This window comes from Meleagris gallopavo, chromosome 1 (assembly GCF_905368555.1).
Source record: "Meleagris gallopavo chromosome 1, MGAL_WU_HG_1.1, whole genome shotgun sequence".
In the NCBI taxonomy this organism is placed as follows: Eukaryota; Metazoa; Chordata; class Aves; order Galliformes; family Phasianidae; genus Meleagris; species Meleagris gallopavo.
This window is the reverse complement of record NC_139404.1, coordinates 53691100-53711957: the sequence shown is the minus strand read 5'-3', so window position 1 is coordinate 53711957 and position 20858 is coordinate 53691100. Positions and strand designations below refer to the sequence as shown.

General features: G+C 37.2%; 1 protein-coding gene across 5 annotated transcripts in view; it reads right to left on the bottom strand.

Annotated features, from left to right (window-relative positions):
* Nucleotides 1-400: 400 nt before the first annotated feature.
* The window catches only part of SLC41A2 (solute carrier family 41 member 2), a 52795-nt gene continuing 32337 nt past the window's right edge, over nucleotides 401-20858 (bottom strand). For all 5 annotated transcript variants that reach the window (XM_085227866.1, XM_085227857.1, XM_085227873.1 and 2 more), the window contains 3 exons: nucleotides 15053-15184; nucleotides 12840-12988; nucleotides 401-2618 (listed from right to left, as the gene is read on the bottom strand). In XM_085227866.1, the coding sequence (XP_085083992.1) occupies nucleotides 2433-2618; nucleotides 12840-12988; nucleotides 15053-15184 (467 nt within the window). In that variant the 3' untranslated portion in view covers nucleotides 401-2432. The remainder of the gene's footprint in view (nucleotides 2619-12839; nucleotides 12989-15052; nucleotides 15185-20858) is intronic.

Below are 20858 nucleotides of genomic sequence, written 5' to 3'. Positions count from 1 at the left end.
TGGATACAACAACTTTTTTGTGCCTTCTCCCAGGTGGTCATTGTGCAATGGGGTAATATACCCTCCAAAACTTGGTCATAAGGGTTCTTCTTCTTCATAATATTTGTGCAGAAGAGTTAGCAAACCTGCATGTTTAATTTTAGATGCCTCTTCCACATAGGAATCAAAACCTTTCCAGGACATAGATTATTAAAGATGTGTATTTCTGCCTTTCAAATTTCACTGAATTTGTCCCATTTGACATTTCTTTCCCAATTCTGCAGTCTGATCACTCACCTGTCTGTCAGCAGACTGTAACATCAGTTGTTGCTTATTTACTGTGAAAATACTGAACACAGTAAGGATCCTGCCATGGCCAAACACCATGGTGGCCTCATGCATCATAAAAGCACAGATCACAAACATCTCAAGAAATTTTAATTGTCAAGAATCTTGCAATTTGTTTTAAAAGGCCTTTAAAATCCAGTAACTCTAATGAGAAAAGCATTTGAAATACTTATTTAGTTAACTCAGATGGCAGTTCTATCAGAATAAAAAATCTTGCATCCAAGTCTGTACCAAAAGCAAACAATCACGAATGAAAATAAACAGATAAGTAAAAAAATAAATAAATAAAATTAACATTTAGACCATTTTAAACAATTTAATAGGAGTATTTCCTGCAATGCTACATACAACTAGTTTAAATAACATTAATAGAAACTAGGAGAAGTCAGAGAACTTGAAGTTAGAAAGATTTCATCTTTCACATAATAAAAGACATAATACATATGATTCATTCAAACAACTATGTCATTTAGCTCTAAGAAAAAGCTCAAATAAAAATTTTAAAATGAGAGTGCTAAGTCAGGCATCTAAATCCATGTCTAGGCACTGAATAGCTGGTTTAATTTTCAGAATTACACTTCCAATTTCCACACAGTTTAAGGCGACCAACATCTACAGAAGCCCCATTACCACTTATGCATTTAATTAACTTAATTCATTTGAGTCGGTCCATCAAATTAAAAGGGACAATCTATATCCATAAATTTCAGGACTAATGTTTACAGATTTACAGCTTACACTGATAGGTGGATTTAGTTGTCTAATTTAATTCTCAAAATTAAAAACTTTTGATAATAACGTTTAAAATCAGAGTTATGTCATTATGCATTTATGATTTATGCTGTAGCCTTTAAAAAACAAATGCCATGAGGAATTTCCAGTAGATTATAAACCAGAGCAATTAGTGTACTTTTTTCTAAGTGGTAACGAGAGTCTCCATGATCAATGCATTATCTGAAATACTGTGGTATAGAAATAAGATAAATCATTCAGAAGCAGTCATTCCTTACAAACAATATTACTTCTAGAACTTGAAAGCAGAAATCCTGTTAGCAAGAATGGAGTTTTTCTGCTTGGAAGTGGATGATGTAGACAGCTCTGGAATTTCAAAAGTTTATGTAACTTCCTATGTGCCTAAAATAGCAACATAATCTTTTACCCCCCAAGTTTTAGTCAGGGATAAGCATTTGTGTTTGAATCAACACCTCGAAATATTTCCTTCAAGTCAGGACACTGGTCATCACAACACTGTTAGTATGAGTTAGTCCAACATTTCTTTCAGTTGCTAAATGAAAAGACACTTTCCAGCACAAGGAGTTTTAATAATTCATCCGTTATTATTGATCAGGTCAGTCTCACGTTCTCTCTCTTCACTACACTCTTCTAATAAATTACATCAGTAAAATAATTAGGTTGCTTTTTTTAGCAGAAGGAAAAAAGGCTCAGTCCTGCAGACACTTTTCAAGTGTCTGATTTTATAAATGATGATAATTCTATTAGCATACATGAAGCTTGTGACAAAACATTTTAACAATCAGGGTACAAATCACTCCAACAGTTATTATTGATATCAAGTCTGCAGTGGTCAGTTACAGCACTGAAATTGCAAGATAAGAACGTACCAGCTAATCAGGTCTATGAAAGAGAACTCATCTGTGATCCACTTCTGTGGGAAGATGAGAACACATACCCACTTTGTATTAGGGAAGAAAAACAAGGTAAGCTACTGATTGTTTTTTACCCTCTTTGTCACCACTGAATGAGAAATTAAGAGATTGTTCTGGTTTGTACTAACAGATAAGAAACAGTTCTTTTAAAAGACCAGCTCTTTTAAAAATGTAGAACTTGATAAAGGGTTGATGTGTCCTTCATTGTGTCTACTCAGATGTTTTCAACTAGCAGCCATCCACCTTGTTTTCAGTCTAAAGGCCTCAAGTCTTCTCCTAGATCCATCCTTTTTTACCAATCCAAACCAAACTGATTAAGGCTGTTTTGTATCTGCGTCAACTTGATTTACCAAATGGAACAACCATTTTGAGGACCATCAAGTGGAATGATTGCTTGTCTCAGTACTTCAGGAAAAGTCATTGCATCCATTGAAATAATTAGTCTCCAACATCACCATCTCTGTCACCTATGAGCCATAGAAAATGAAAACCTACGGCTAATAGGGCAGTTCCAAGCAGGTCTCCCAGTGCAGTAAGATAAGGGATAGAGAAACTGTCAGGATCCTTTCCCTTTTTCCAGAAGTGGTGCACCATCCAGTCAGCAATCCATAACAGAGTAAACACCTATGGAATAACAAATATCAATATCAAAATCCGTATTATTCTCACTTGAATTACACTGTAAAAGAGACAACAAACAACAGCATACTAGAATTTAGCAATACTGCACATGAATGCTTTTGAAAAAATATAAACAAAGTGAATTAATTTTAGATTGAAACTACCTAACTGTGGGGACAGAGACATTTATCCAACTTCTCCTAGAAAATCATGTGCACAGGCAGAAAGAACACAATGAGTCACTGGTAGCATTCTTCATCCAGTCTATGCTTGAGAATTTCTGACAATCGTAAGAACACCAACCAAATGTGCAATTGCATTTCCTACACATGACATCACTCTGTGTACAGTGAGGACATAAATGGGCTTTCAAGATCACACACAACTGACTGGTGTTACCCAGATGAGAGCACTCAACACAGGCATTGCTCTTGTTTCCACAAATCTAGACCATCGATGAAATCAGACATGGTATAAAGAATATGGAGTCAAATTAAGAACAACTCCATCTGGATTATTTGTAACACCGAGAATGACCTACACACTACTTCTGTGTGTGAAATACCAATTTCATGTGCAGCCCTTCTGTATGAGACACACCTGCAATATATATTATGAAACTGTCACTCCGGGCTGAATTTGTCCCAAAGATTCATTCCCAACCGTGAATGTCTGAACATTCTAGAGGTTTTGATATCAAAGGTATGCATAATTATTAACCCAGTTTTAGAAATGAATTCTTTTAATGGTTACACAGCTGTATGGTAAAAGATTCTGGTTCAGTGGAATCATGCGGTGTGAGATGGCACAAGATGAATGGAGAGAAGACCACTAACTGAGCTTCCATTTCTTGTGTCTTCTGAAGAGCTGCTTAAACTGCGATAAATGTATTTTATGCATTTTACTTAATCAGATCTCTAAGAAGGTTAAACTTAAAAAGTTATTACCAAATTCATTTTCAAAAAGTCATACAACGTACATAGAGAAGGACAGTAACAAAAATAGTATAAGGTAGAAGACTCACATTTTGTTCCATAAATTATCAATTCTTGGAATTGAAAATGTGTATACATGTATGCATTTGTTAAATGAAATACTGAAATGATATCTGCCAAACATTCCCCATAATACAAAATACTGTAAAACAAATGTCAAAAAAGAGAAAAAAACTTATAAAAAAGTTCAAATATTCCATCTTTGCTGTGCAGAAGTATATTTTAAAACACAAGCCCAAACTTCTAATTACCAAAAAAAAAAAAGGGGGAGGAGGGAGAAGGAAGAATATTTGCTTAATGAAAAATGCATGGCTTATTTATCTAAACATATCTTCTGAAAAAGGAACTCTGTAGTCTAAGCTAATTATGCAAGTCCTAGGTACGCTGACTGGAATCCAAACAAATATATTTAAAACAGATGTTTTCTTTGGAAGATTATCAGATTCTTTGAGTCGGCTCCTTCTTCTAACACGGACAAAAAGAGGTCTGTTTATGAAAGATACTGCATAGTAACATCACCTCCAGGATGCGCACAATACTCCGTAGCGCCCCACAGCTACAATAGCTCTGCTACTGTGTGTTCTATTAGAAGATGAGAGCATTCACTGAAAAAGTAACTCGTATTTCACAATCATTTACACATGACATACACAATCCAACTTAAATAGCAATGTATATTTCAAATGTATTTTAAAAGTAATAACATGAAAACTTATCATTCGCCTATATACTTTTGACCCTAAAGCAACTGACTTTGACTGTTGTGAAAAATAGGTAGTTATAGAATCACAGAATCACAGAATTGTAGGGGTTGGAAGGGACCTCTAGAGATCATCGAGACCAACCCCCCGCCAAAGCAGGTTCCCTACATCAGGTCGCACAGGTAGGCATCCAGGCGAGACTTGAATATCTCCAGAGAAGGAGACTCCACAACCTCCCTGGGCAGCCTGTTCCAGTGCTCCGTCACCCTCACCGTGAAGAAGTTCTTACGCACATTCGTGCGAAACTTCCTGTGCTGCAGCTTATGTCCGTTTCCCCTCGTCCTGTCTCCACGTACCACTGAAAAGAGACTGGCCTCACCGCTATGGCCGCCACACCTCAGATATTTATAAACCTGGATCAGGTCCCCTCTCAGTCTTCTTTTCTCAAGGCTAAACAGACCCAGTTCACTTAGCCTTTCTTCACAGGGGAGATGCTCCAGGCCCTTCACCATCTTTGTGGCCCTCCGCTGGACTCTTTCCAAGAGATCCCTGTCTTTTTTGTACTGGGGAGCCCAGAACTGGACACAGTACTCCAGATGAGGCCTTACCAGGGCAGAGTAGAGGGGGAGGATCACCTCCCTCGACCTGCTGGACACGCTCTTCTTAATGCACCCCAGAATGCCATTGGCCTTTTTGGCCACGAGGGCACACTGCTGGCTCATGGCCAACCTGTCGTCCACCAGGACGCCCAGGTCCCTCTCTGCAGAGCTCCTCTCCAGCAGCTCATCCCCCAGCCTGTATTGGTGCATGCAATTATTCCTCCCTAGGTGTAAGACCCTACACTTGCTTTTGTTGAACCTCATCTGGTTTCTTACTGCCCAGCTCTCCAGCCTGTCCAGGTCTCGCTGAATGGCAGCACAGCCTTCAGGTGTGTCAGCCAATCCTCCCAACTTCGTATCATCAGCAAACTTGCTGAGAGTGGCCACTATCCCCTCATCAAGGTCATTGATGAAGATGTTGAAATAGTTTGGAAATTAAGTTTTGTGAACCTTCCCAAATAATTTATTTTTGGCATATTAGCTTATGGGTATATAACACACGACACAAATTACAAGAAACCTGTAATAGGAAAAAAGTTATAAGATGATATTGTGTCAACTGATGACCGTAACGGTAGATGATGGGGGTTGAGACACAGCACTTACAGGGTAAGTTATGAGACTGCAGTCTATCAGCCTTTATTTGGAGGAAGGAATAAATAATGCTATTAGTGTTAGTATATTATTTGCACACCTAGAAGCTCACTAACTTTTAGGAATTATATAGATCTGTTTTTGGAAATGGTAAGTAGTCGGTAAGAAATATATGGCCACAGTAGTAGTTGTTGAAAGATAGAAGTCAATCAATGTAACTTAAATCTTTAATGAGATTTTGCTTCCAATCAGTGTTAAGAGGCGGAAATCAAAGTCATCAATCCACAAATTTTGTCAAATTTTTGGCAAAAAATAAGCAAAAGTTCTATTATGAGTTTGCTGACTTTTTTTGAAAGTAAGAGAATTCTTGCATTTCAAGTGATAAGAAAAGTCACTTGCAAAGATCTAACAAGTGAAATAAAAGGAGAAGAAGCGTAAAGGAGAACAAAGACTAATAAAAAGGAAAGATTTCTTAGGCACAGGTGGAAAGTTACGTAAGAGACATTTTAAGACAGTTTAGTGGCAAAGCACTTTTCATTTGCAGGGATTTGTCAGTGACCTATACTCATTTCAGCAAATTCACACATATGGCATAGTAGTATAAGTACAGCTTACTTCTACTCTGCTCTCATTTTACAAATAAGCCTTCATAGCTCAAGCTGAAAGGCAACTGTTCTTGAGGGAAAAAACAAAGATGTCATCAGTACAGAAAAGCCATAAAAAAACCATAAAATGCTGTAGGAAAGTGAGAAGAAATGCTTGAAAATGTATGCAGAACTGTTGTTTTAGTTTAAAATATTAGTTCACATCTATTTAATATGAAGAGAACAATGAAGTGCTTTTTGAAAGGAAAAAAAAAAAGGTAGAATTATGAAACAGTAGCATAGGAATTTTTCAGGACTGAAGAATGAGGTAACCCTGTGGTTTAAGGAAGGTAAAAACTAACGAAGTAGCTATTTACATGGGTTGCTCCAAAAGTAATGCCTCCTATTTATTTCCATGGAAAATTCAACAGGAACGAAGAACACAATAACACTATTTGATAGAGCAAATACTCAGCTAACAATAACTGTTTTTAAACACAGACACCACCACTAGCTGCGCATTTTCACCAAAATCCTGTATGTATGCTGTGCTTGTAACAGTCTGCATCAGTGGAGGTAAACCACCACCACTACTATTGAAACACATCTACAGCCTAAGTACATCCACTGTTTGGTCTCCATAAATGTTTAGCAAACATCAATGGATGTCAATGGGTGCCATTTTTTTCACGTAGATGAACTCAGTAACACACTTTTGCTTCATACACATTTCCATGTCAGGCGCCAGTCTGTCAGACTGCCCCTACGCTGCCATCTGTTGCACAGCAACAAAACATAATGGAATACTGATGGAAGGCTCTGCCTCTACTGCTGTCCCACCAACATCCGCCTCTGACATCATGGGACAACATCAAAAAATATGAGATATTTCTTTTAGAGCAGACCCTGCATAATTATTACTGAAAACCTTCACTTAAGGATCTCTAAATGTGTCCTGACTGACATCATTCTCATCTGAATTATGGTTTAGGTTTTTAGTGGTTTTGACTCTTCATTAAGTTAATGATGAAATCACACATTTCTCAGATTTTAAATACCTTTGGATATCTTAATTCAAAACTAAGAAGTAACTGTAAAGCACTCAATAGATTTACACTGAACTTACTTGCTGAATCTCTGTGGTCTACAGCCAAAATTCTGTAGGCTGAGCAGGGTCTACATAGGTAACACACACGCAGGGAAACAACTCAGTATCTATCTTCTCCAAACAAGCAATCACTTCCTTCAGTGTCTGGCTGTAAAAATCCCCATAGTTCTCTCTTACTATTGGTATTTTAATTATCTTGTGATTTGGAACCACTGATTTAATGTCTTTGGTACAAAGATAGATACCTTTAAGAAGGTCCAGCCCACTCATTAGACAACGTCTTGCTTCTCCAATAACACTCATCAATAACAAACACACTTCACTAGCCTTCTGTCCTTCTGGACTCTATCCAAGCACATAAACAGATATAGCAAGGAGTTTTGGCACGTCTGTACACAAAACTCTCACCAGTTTAATCAGTTTCCAAGCTGATTTAGGACTTTGGCTAATGAAATTTGGAAACTCCCGATGCAGCCAATTAAGACATTATAAACTCCAACAGTCTTTTAGAAACTACTGCCACCATATTGAGGTCAAGAAAAGGCAACACATATGTCTGTGTCTGACATTCTTTTTTCAGCCTTCCACAGAAGACTGGCATTACACTGTCAATGATGGTGGTCTTGTGTTTCCAAGGTGGACTGTGGTCAGGTGTGGACATGTCCTGCCACATATCATTCTAAGGACAGAAGAGTAGGACAAGAAAGAATGAGAAGAATGGGCTGAAGAAAGAGAGTGTCAACATCAGCTATCAGAAATGGTTGCTCTTTGCCATTTCTTAGACAATCTATGATACAAAGCTTAAGAAAATTGCCATGAGACTTAAATTCAGTTCAGTTTTGTATTGCTTCCCTCTAACTGCAGCTAATCTATTGGGAGCAAGGACAGAAGCCTATCTGCAAACTAAAGATTCTGGTAACACTCATTCAGTTATGCTCATTCAGTTCCTAGCATAAAACCTTTATACTGCATGTATGCAGGCAATATGTATAATTACTTGCTTTCTGTCTGAAGTGCACAACTCTATGGTATCTGAGCATAAATTATGTAAGACTAACGCCTCATTTAAGTAAATAAAGACTGTACCATTTTAGCTGAAGGTGTTTCTAAATCAATATAGTTGTATCAGTGTAATTGTGAATTAACTTTTATTTTTTAAATTATTGTTTCCAAGTTTAAATCCAAATTCCACAGAGAGTCTTCTTGCTTTCTCAGTAGTTCTGTCAGACATTCTGTGATCAAGGCAGTCCTAACTTCAGGCTGTTTGCCAGTCTGAATTAGGAGTACAACCCAGACCATTAAGCCTTCAGGTATGCTCAGCCTACAGTAGCTGTAGCACACCTCAGTGCATTATCCTACCTACACAACATCACAGAGGCAAAAATGATATATCCCTGCTGATGACATTGAAGGAGCCTTCTGCCACAGGCAGCAACGCCCCTGGAGGTGACAGAGCTAGTGATGTCCACATTCAGATCCCAATGAATCTGACAAGTCTGTTTCTCACGCTGCAGTGAAAAACCATTGAAAGGGCAGAACTGTCCAGATTTGGGCCTTAGTTTCCATACTGCCTTGAATCATTAAGTCTTCCTAGCAGTTATATCCTCTACACTTTGGAAGTAGCTTTTCCTATCAGAAAAAGTAATTTTTAAAATGCAACATTTTCTCTATAAACATAATCTTCCTTATTTATGTATAATGTACAGTATACTCTGTAGCCTGAAGCAGTGATTGAGCAACTGGTGGAAAGGCAGGGCCAACCCAGGCGATCTCAGGTGCAAACAATGCACCTGAGTGATCAGGATCCACCCCTTCCCAGACCACATTTAGGGGTTGATGGGGGAGGCAAGAGTATCTTGCTGGAGATTCCTGCCTTCTGGAAGCATTCCAAAGGGAAGCAGGTTTTTTGTTTTGTTTTGTTTTGTTTTGTTTTGTTTTGTTTTTTCTTCTGTCCCTTTTGTTTCTGTGTCCACAGCTGCTGCATTTTGGCTTGTTCACGTTTGCTGCAGCCTAGGATTGTGCCACCCCACTATTATTGCTGTGCTTTCCACCATGTTATACAATATTCCATGATTTACTTTTTTGCATTGAAGAGGCTTGCACTGTAATTAGAACCCTCGGGCTATCGAGAAGTCCAAAACATTTCTAATGTGAACAGAAAGTCACCACGTGCGTTGCTGAATTGTTGGTTTTCTATTGCCCAAACACCTCTTAAGGCACTGCAGAGGTTTCTTCCCAGGAGCAGACACCTGATCTTTATTGCATAAGGACAGCCACATTTTAGAATTACTAATTTGCTTGGTAATAGCTCAGGGAAGCTCCTATTGTTTGTTTATTCTCCGAGTATTTAATGTAGCTGTGTGCTCAGATTTGGTTAGGAGGTGTGAAAATTCCTCAGAGGGCGTTTTACTGGCTCAGTGAGAACATTAAGAACAGAGGCTGCCTTTGAGTGCTCAGAGCAATGTGCCAGGACTGATGGCAGTTCCAGAGCTGCTCTCATTCTGCTGCAGGTTGACAAGAAAGAAGCTGAAACCTTGCTTAGTGCAGAGCTTTATACAATTAAAAAATACTTGAGGCCTTGCAAGATAGAGGAGGAGGACAGTTTTTTTTAATTAATATATCTTTGTTGGTCCAAACCAGATTGTAATGTCACACAGCATACTGCTGTATTTTTTTATACCACTCATTAAATTTAACCCTCATTTCAAATCAATATACTAGTTTCAGTGGTGCACAATGTCTTGCCCAGCTGCTCTATGCTGTATTATGTGAAGTACCCTACATACCTATGGATTTCTTGCACATAGGCAATGTTCCTCAAAATATTTTTCTTTCTCTTTCCTGGTGCTGCCATTCATAAACACGTACCAGAGTCAAGCATGAAAATCTCAAACACAGAATTTCAAATGAGATTAATATAAATACGTGTGCAGTTTTCTCCATGCTTATGAAGCTCTAGTCTCACTGAAACTAAAGAAATTTTTGCCTTGGATTTCAATAGAACCAAATTATAAATTTATTTCAAGAATATGCATTTCTTACAGGAAAAAAAAATTGTGCTGTTAAAGTTAGGAAAATTAAATAAAAACAAACTAAAACAGTTTCTGGGTTTTCTTACATCTGGAAACCCTGAACTATTTTGTTTGGAGGGAAGCAGATAGAAAAATTGCAGATCACAATCCTGGCTACTCCTATTATTTAAAATATCTCACTTTAAAGTTTTTTAGAAACAACTGCATATTCAGTGAATCTGTACTTTGTTTTAGTACAAAGTCTATTTGGGGTCAATAATAACTAATCATACCATTGCTAATTGCATGTCATAATAAGAAGTTATTTACCATAAATATCTCCTTTACATGACATTCAGGAGACAGAGTATCTGAATACGGGTAAGAACAGAGTAAAGACAGTGCTTGGTATTGGAGTTATATAACTTTATAGAGCAGTGCAAATAAATTCTGTTTTATCATTTTGGGAAGTATTCTGAAGTTTACAGTTAACCTGGAAAACTCTTGTTAAAATGCCACATAGACAAATTCATACTTACATTATGAATTTACTGCAGACAATGTAGAATAACAAACTGAGCAACAGATAAAAAGCTTTAATCATTACTTTTATATTTATGTTAAATTTTCCTTAATTTATTCCAGCTTACTATAACACTTCTACTTTCGTCATTTTCTAACCCTCTTTGTCTCCATTTTAAACATCAGAAATAAAACACAGATCTTGAAGCTAATTAAAAATCTATTTTAGTTCACACTAAAATATGTCAAGTCTGACTACAAATAATTATTTTCCTTGAGAACTGAGTAATGTACAATCATACAATTCCAGCAGGGAAGCTCATCAGGCTGAGAAGTAAATTAAATAATTTCAAATGTAAGGGTTAATGCAAGAATGTGCTCTCTGAAAATTTTACATCTGCTGTAATCGTAGGTATGCAGAACCACAATAACCACTACTAGAAAAATGTTACAATAATGAAAATAGGGAAAAGAATCTAGTTACATAGAAGGTGTCAAAAAACATGGGGTTCCAAATTGTAAATCTGTCAAGACCCATAAGAATTTACAATGTGCAGTACCATTACTTGGTTTCTAATCTCAAACTGCCTGCCACAGCTAAAGACAGAAGGTAAAGAAGGGAAAATAATCTATTAAAGCAATAGGTGGGAAAAGAAGAAGTTGTATATCTGCTTTTCTACATGAAAAATTTAGAAAATTAGATGTGGCCTTATAGACTTCAAAGGAGATACGTGACTCTGAAACTGAATACTCTGATCAGGCCCTAAATTCACAAAAATTAACTTTGCACATGTATTTGTTCCAGTACTTGTCTTGAACAACCATGTGATCTGAAAGCCCTGCCCTAATGCCTCAACTTGGAATTTCCCCATTTCTCTCATCTTACCCTCTTTTGCTTCAGAAGAAAAGGTTTGTAGCCCTGAACATATTATGACTGTAGATCTGTGTACAGGAGGACCATATGGATTTCATATGGATTTGTCTTGAGCTTGACTCCCATTTCAAGTCTTTGAAATCTGTTAATGGCTGATATCACACTTCAGTCTTATAATTTTTACTATGACACTCTTACACGCAAAATGTGGAACTTTTAAAGTAACACTGTACAAAAAGAGTATAAAATTCTCATATAAAATTAAAATAGTAGCAATCTTCAAGACTTGTTGTTATTGGAGTAGGGATAAATAAACACAGACAACTTTGAATATTAAAATCATTACTATCTCGAGAACTTATTGGTGATAATGCTGTTAGTATTTTAAAACTAAGTTGGTCACACTTTAGAAGCAATCAACATATATTGAACATATGGATATTTCCACTATATTTTGATTGTGTAATGTGAACATCTTGTTACTTTTTTAAAGTACAATGAAACGTTCCAGTTAAGTCAGCCAAGTTTTAGCTAAAAATGGCTGTGGATTCAGTAAAAAACACTTCATTTTACACTACTGATTTCTAGGAGAAACTGTTTCACTTTAAGACATTAATATTTCAGAAGACATCCTTCAAAAACCACCACTGCTGAGGTCTGGATAGACCACTAGGTAGTAGCCCATAAAATAATGTAACAATGTTTGACAATTATGCAATTACAATTTCTTGTACACTGATCCTTGTTACACTAATTTCAACTTTAACTAAAATTTCACCAAGTGATAGCAGTCCAATCTACTACCTTTTTAACTGCACTAAAACAGGACCCTGAACCATTTTGAGAAACCACTGTGGGAAATTTCTCTGAGAGTTTTCTTAATGTATTCTTTATTCATAAATACTGCTTTTCCATCTCTACATTTCCCCTCCAGTTGATTAAAATGATGGGGGTTTTAGATGCTATGGTGCTAAGAAGCACACAAAAGAGTGCAAAATGCATGACTGAGAAGTAATGTAGTCAAGTATCTTCTGAAAAGCACTTAAGATACGGATACATGTCTACAAGCTATATGCATGTGGAGATAATTAGTTGCTTTGTAACTGTGCTGAAAGCCTGTAATAGCACATCTCCTCTTTCACTTATTCATGACATTTCAGAATTCAGATAATATATGATTTTCTTCAAGAACTTAATTTTATGTATGTGAATATTTCAAAGTGTATTTTTCCTTACCTGTAGCAGAGCTGCAAACAAATATACTGCTATGAAGATTGGAGTTAAGGAAGTGTGGCCACTTTTCATTAAATGAATAGTGTACAAGAAAATTAGATGACCAGGAATCACCAGAAGAAGCAGGACTTGGGCTGATTTGTTATTTACTCCTACAATTAAAAAAAATAAATCAAAAAACAAAATTCAGTTAAGCTTTTCAATTTCTATACCATATTCTTTGCCCACAGTTTGGATGGGTGTATGCTCTGCTAGATGAAACACTGTCTGGATGGCTGGGCCCAAAAAGTTGTGGTCAGTGGAGCTAAATCCAGTTGGTCACAAGCAGTGTCCCCCAGGGCTTGGTACTGGGGCCGCTTCTGTTTAACATTTTATTAATGATCTTGACGAGGGGATCGAGTGCACCCTCAGTAAGTTTGCAGGTGACACCAAGTTGGGAGGGAGTGTTGATTTGCCAGAGGGTAGAAAGGCATTACAAAGGGACCTGGATAGATTGGATCAATGAGCCAAGGCAAACTGTATGAGTTTCAATAAGGCCAAGTGTCGGGTCCTGCATTTTGGTCACAACAACCCCAGGCAACCCTGCAGGCTTGGGGAGGAGTGGCTGGAAGCTGCCTGATGGAAAGGGACCTTGGTGTACTGATGCACAGTCGGCTGAATATGAGCCAGCAATGTGCCCAGGTGGCCAAGAAGGCCAATGGCATCCTGACATGGTGAGCACGACTAGGGAAGAAATCCTGCCCCTGCACTTGGCACTGGTGAGACTTCACCTCGAGTACTGTGTTCAGTTTTGGGCACCTCAGTTCAGAAAGGACATTGAGGTGCTGAAGCAGGTCCAAAGAAGGGCAACAAGGCTTGTGAAGGGCTTGGAGAATATGCCCTATAAGGAGGCATATGCCCTATGAAGGATCTTGGGCTGTTTAGTCTGGGGAAAAGGAGGGTGAGGGGAGACCTTATTGATCTCTTCCAACACCTGAAAGATGCTTACAGCAGAGTGGTGTTGGTCTCTTCTCACTGGTGACAGGTGACAGGATGAGGGGAAATGGCCTTAAGTTGCACCAGGGTAAGTTTAGGTTGGCTATCAGGAAAAACTTCTTTACAGAAAGGGTTGTTAAGCACTGGAATAGGCTTCCCAGGGAGGTGGTTGAGTCACCATCCTGGATGTGTTTAAAAATCGTTTGGATGTGGTGCTCAGGGACATGATCTAGTGTTAGAGTTATGGTAGTATGGTTAAGGTTGTGGTTGGACTTGATGATCTTTAAGGTCTCTTCCAACCTGAATGATTCTACGATTCTATTATTCTTATTGATGTTAATATGGGAAGAAGTTTTGGCATTCCACAGCATTGGCTATTGTGGAACAGCATGTATTATTTTCCACTAAAACAATCCTTGAAGTTTTCCACACTGGGGGGGAGAGGGAGGAGGAGGGGATGTCATCCCTAATGTACGCTAGCAAAGTCAAGCAAAGCTCTTCCAGAAGAAAGGGCAAGCTGTGTGTTTTCAATCAGTGCATTTCATCCATTTGTGTTCTGTACTTAAGTAATATCGCCTACTTTTTTGGAGCTCCAGTGACCTCCTAGAGCCTTCCTAGCAAAGAGGATGTCTTGGATACCATATTCAAGCCATCTTCAAAAGTATCTCATACGTCTAAAAATTCCACACTATTTTCACATCTGTCCCAATGCATTTCATAAATATTACATTGTAATACATGCAATTAAATGTCAAATTTCTCTACAGTTACTACATTATTAGGAAAGGGGGAAGTATAGGGAAGAAACGAGCTGCAGAGGAAGCATTTGGAAAGAAAATGGCAAATGAGGAATGAAAATAGAGACTAGATTAGCAATGATGCTACAAAAAAAATTTGATCTGAAGACTGATTTAAACTCTGGAGTTAAATGACAAAGGCTGGAAGGGAAACAAGGAAAGACAAAAATTCTTCTAAGTGGGTATCGTCAGTGTCCTGCCTGATTGGTCTCTGTCTTTGATGCCAGCCAGAGTTACACTTTTCTCCCTGATGCTCTGTATGCACCACCTCCTGCAAGCTGTTGCTTGTGGTTCTTATGTGTAAATAGCTGCAGGCAATGGAAACTGCCAATCCTTTACTGCTTTTGAATTGCGTTTGAGTCTCTCACTGGGGTTACAGTCATACAGGGAGAAAAAGAGGAAATATAAGACACTAGTTTTAACAATAAAGTGACTAATACATACCTGTACCGTAATAGGTTCTGCATGGATAATAGCAACCCTTGGCTTCTTCTGGCAGCTCTCCAGGAATGCTATGCAAATGGAGGTAGGTAGAAATTCTGCTAGCTTGAATAGCTACTAGATTACCACCAATACCTGAAATACAAAATATTGGTATAAAAACTGGTACATTTTCAACTTTTTTTTTTTTTTTCCCCATTAGTAAGTAAAATTTGTAAAAATTCCCAACCTCCTCTCTGTTTACCACAGTCCCCTAAACATGAAAGTCAAAAAAGTGAAACATCTTCAGAATATGTGTGCTACAGACAGGCTACCACCAATCTCTAATATAGTCAAACTTAGATTTGGTTTACTGTATCACTGAAAATTTGGTTATCTGGAATATTCCAATTGGAAGTTTGGAAATATTGTGATGAGTTTTAATTTGGAGTAAATGCAAAAAATTCCTCCAAGGCATGCAACCTGCTACTTTTGCATAGGTGAAGCTCCATTGTAAGGCTCCTTGTTATTTGGCAATCCCCCTTGGAATAACAGAAGTACTACACTGCTGGATGACTTTCCTAGGTCGATACTGCTGATGTGTATAAATAAGGCAGAGCTGATGCACTCATTACCACAAATACAAATGCAGACTTCACACACATAGGGATGAAAAGGAATTCAAGAGATATTTATCCATTCCCCTTTGCCATATATCTTCTCTGTGACAGCTGTTGATATGATTTCCATTAGGAGAAAAGACTGCTGTGGAACAAATTTCATCTCAATGAAATGAAAATTAAACCAACTTGATATAGCTATGTTACAGAATGGAGTGGCACTAGCATAAAACTCCATTAACTATTACACTTGTAAGTTGCCTGCTTGCATATCAAACATATGCCTTTTTTTTTTTCCCCCATATGCTTTATAGATCTGAGAAGATATGATTAGGTAGAAGTCATGCATATCTTGTCCGTGATTAAGCAGGAGAAAGCCCTTGGTTATTGTAGTTGAACTAATTTGTATATCTGAATCTTGGGGCTTTGGTCTGTCATCACCAGAAGAACCCATCTGCCAAATCTCTTTGGGGACCATAATGTGTTTAGGACAAAGACCTGATACTAAGAACTTAAAGAAAATTTTCTGCCTCACCGCATCTTAAAGATGATTTTTGCTAGAATCTAACAAAGGAGTAAAACTTCTAAACAAAAGGCTTCAAATAAAAATCAGGAAATAAGGAATTAGAAAGTAGTCAAAGAGTTTGCAGAAAGGACAGTTTATCAAACCTACCTGCCTCTTTCCAGCCAGGAGGTACAGGGAAAAAATGTGAACTGTGAAATGTTTATTCAGCCTTTGCAAAGAAAATTACAGTAACAGATATTTTTTTCAGCAAACTACAGAAACTGAGGTAAAATAAGGGATGTATATAAATGATAAAGGGGATTTGAACAAGATAAAAAACGATCTAAGTAGAGCCCAAAGTCTATTTTTTGAATAAGAACAATTATTCTGATACTTCTGACTCATGAGAATAAGGTGAGAAAAGGAAGACAGAAGTTAAATGAAGGATCAGTGCACTACATTTGGATGGGGATCAGATAATTTCTGTGACTGAACTACAGAAAAAACTGTCATGTAAAACTGCATTTAAATAAAGCTACAAAGCTCAGGATGATGCTATATGATGAGAAAATAAGAAAGTTTCTGCTTTAAAAAGAGGGGATAAAAGCTATCTGGGTAATTGCAGGCAGGCTAGAAACTGCAACAACTGATATATTCAATTAGGTACCTCTTCTCTCGCTATCCCCATCTTTTAAAGCATTGTAAGAAGAAATAAAAGATAAAAGAAAATAGAGCTATCTTCCAAGGTATGTTTTGAGGCTTGTAGCAATGAAACTATATATGATGTTGGCACAAAAAACTGACTTCAAGTATTTCCAAGGATGTAGGCAATTTCCTCTTGTGATTGATAATCATCTGCTGTAACAAATCCAGACAAACAGAAATATGATGGATTATCTGGACATCTTTCCCTCATTAACAACAGAAGAAACTGAGAGAAAACAATCAAGGAAAATGGAAATTCAACCATTTGAAATGATAATATATCTGGCTATGTAACAGGGATGTAGACTAATGCACGAGAGAAAGTATGAGATTGGCTGTCAAATGTTTGATGGATAGCTATTCATCCCAAATAGTTTTATAACAATAATTTAGCAAAAGCAATTCCCAAACCTTATTGGGTATGTAGATTTCAGATCACTTATGGTCTGAGTCTCAATAATCTAACATCAGTGTTATAGGGATATTTTTAAACTCAGAGAACCTCACAGGATACACCACTGATAGCTCTCAAATAACCTTATGTGCTTTATGCAGGTGCAGTATAAAAAACTTCTAGAACCCATGGTTCCTGCTCAGTCTCAACCAACTAACAGTATATGATGATGGACAGCAGTCATACCATCCTTTAGTTCTGTCCAACCACTCTTCCTCCTAACTATTTGTGAACATTTGGGCCAATTTCAACCACATCTGACAAAAGGCTTTCTATAAATAACAACTGTCTCCAAGTACAAAGGCTAACCAAAATGAAAGCATGGCTAATCCTAGGTAAATAAAGATTCAAATCCATGTCCTAAGTGAGTCAAGGTAGTAATACAAGCTGTGTATTTCTCAGCATAGGCGTGCCAGCTGCACAGTCAGCACACAGCTTGGAGTGAGGCACGATGCCTCTTGTTCAGCTGGCAGTTAAGTGATACAGAAGATAAATGACGATGTCAAAAGCAAAGGGAGAACAGAGAGTGTTGTGAGAAATAGGTACTGCAAGGACATGAGGCGTCAGAACACTGGCTAGAAGGGTGCTCTAAAAACACAAGATATAAATCAACACAGAATGAGGTTTCATTATTCTGCTGGTCAAAGAATGACCTGAATAAAGCTGTGCTTGCATTAAATGAATCACTTCACTATATACAGAGATATTCAGGGCTTTTATTCAGGCAGTTACTATGCATGTGAAATTATCTCAGCAATATCAGATTAATCAGATCCCTACAAGAAGCAAAAAAAAACCAGATAAAACTGTGTAGGTTGACAAAATGTCAATACACACAATTGATAGCTTCTGAGCATCTCTGAATGCATAAAACTGTAATGTACACAGTAGCTGCTCATGTTATGAAAATCTTTTCAGATGTACCTATAGGCCATTTCCAAGAATATTTAATTGAGAAAATTTATTTTCTGGAAAATAGTATTGTAATCATCATAGCACATAATTCATAACAAAGACTAACTTCCTTAGCTTCTTTTCATTCTCATGAGAACCGTATCACAGAGGAAAATAATTGCTTTCAAAAGTAAAATCCTGCATCTGCATTCAGGATAGCTTGAATGCAAGGTGCTACTTTGTACTTCCCCTAAGAATAGACATTGCCTGCTAAAGTGTGAAGGTTGTTATGCTGTCTTACAACATTAAAAGAAAATTGAAGACCTCATCATTTTATTGAATCAGTCAAGGGCTAAGCAAGAATAAATACTTCTGAATTTTTTTCACAGCTCTTTTTTCGCATAACAAGCACACAAAACCGTATTTAAAGTAGAGCCAAAACCATGTCATGAATTTGTGAATATGCCTCTGGACATGATTCTACTAATCATTATGTGGAAAAAGGCCTGTCTAATAGGACATTAAAATCAATGGATCTTAAAGAGTATTTCAAAGAAGATCTGTCTCTCTTTACCCACATTAGTGTTTTACAGGTAAAAAAAGATAAGTTAAAGGAAGCAGGACCAATGTTGCTGATGCATCCTAATCTCAGATCATCTAATGTTCTATGTAATACACCAGATTGCTGGGGGTTTTTTTGTGTTGTTTTTTTTTTTTTTTTGTGATTTTTTTTTTTTTTCCACATACATTATACTTCATCCTTTGGGTAACATTGGGAAAACTAGGAGGAGTGGCTGATACACCAGAAGGCAGTGCTGCCATTCGGAGGGACTTGGACAGGCTGGAGAATTGGACTGATAGGAAGTTCAACAAGAGGATATGCAAAGACCCCCCTGCATCTGGGGATGATCAAGCCCTCACACCAGAACAGGCTGGGAGTCAACTATTTGAAAAGCAGCTGTGTAGAGAAGGACCTGGGGTACTGGAGGGCAAGAAGTCAACCATGACCCAGCAATGCGTCTTCATGGCAAAGGCAGACAGTGGTATTCTGACCTGCTTTAGGAACAGCATCATCATTAGGTGGAAGGAAGTGATGTTTCCCCTTAGCACTGGTGAATGCTGGGGGACTCATAGGCTCATTTTTAAGAGAAGCCTAAAAGACAACCTTACCCATGCAAACCATTACATTTTAAAACTGAATGGTATTTGTGTGATTCAGCTCATAAATAATTTCTTTCCCATGCATAATTTTTAAAGTGTTCCTTGACTGTCAAAAAATGAAAATATTTTGGATCTAGTTGTGATGTGGGAACTAATCATTACTGAAATCTTGTAAAAAATGTATAATATTTAACTATTAAGTATTATATGTAAATGTAAAAATACTTAAAAGAAAGAACTCACATCTATTACAGCATAGATTGTGAAGGTTTGCTTGTACAGACTAGCAACTAAAAAGGAGTAGAACTGTCACCTAGTAATGAATCAGAATTAAATATGCAGAATCAAAATCCTTCTCCTTTTTCATACCAAAATAAGGACTGAACTATTAAGTTCTCATTCAGTATAGGTGTGTTGTAAGACTCTTACATGCTTTCCAATTCAAGATAAAAGCTACTGTGCTACTCAGCCAATTTGCTTTAATACCATAAAGGTATGTTAATATCTTTGTAATTTGCAGAGGAAATTTTCAGAAACTCAACTAAGACAATGATTGGCTTCTAATCAAAGTATTTCTTTGTTGTATGAAAGCTGAGAGTACAACCATCTTATAACAGAGCAAAATACATAAAGTAACTGAAAAAATAAATTTTATTTTTTGAGGAGGAGTGATTTCTGTGTGTTTTCTTTCCACATTCTCATAACTTACAGGAAAAGATCTCTGGAAAGCCTGAAACTCATTCAATTTTCCTACTAATTGTACAATTAAAAAGTATAATTTGGGGAATATATTACATAAGCTTAACTTTCATCTCCAAGCTAACTGACACTCAATAAGTTTTGTGTAAAATTTTCTCATACATGTTTTTAATATTCCTTGATCTTCATTCATTTCCTCCCCATATCAAATGCTCTTGTAATTTGTGCAGCCAAAGAGCAGGAAATATTATAAGCAGTTGGTGTTACCCTTAAAGAGTCTTGTTTCAAACCATACGTAAATGCAAGTTTTTTTATTTGAAGCCTACAAAGTGGTTCTGATTTTCAGGCATATTTGGAATCGATCTGCAGAACCTCCATTCTACAAAATGCATAAAAGTGGAGTGAGATCTACTGAAATGTTGGTTATTATGCAGTAACTCTCACAGTGTTTTGTACAAGCATAGAAGGAATATGAAAAAGGAAGTGGCTTTATCTAGTAACTGCACCTTAGTTCATTTCTTCTGATTATTCTGAAGCATGTAATTGTTTAAAGTACTATCTTTTTCCTGCAAAAAAGGAACTCAGTTACTTGCAAATTGCAGTTCCTGAGCCAAATTTGACATACTGTGATGCTGTGAGAAGATCTGCAAATTTTAACCTTCTCATCCATTGGAAAACATTAAGATCAACTTTTGGTATCTAGGCTGAAGCACAGCCATACTGGGTGTAGTTCTGTTCTTCATAACTACACTACATCAAACACACATCTAAGCCTCAGCTAGACTGCAAGTA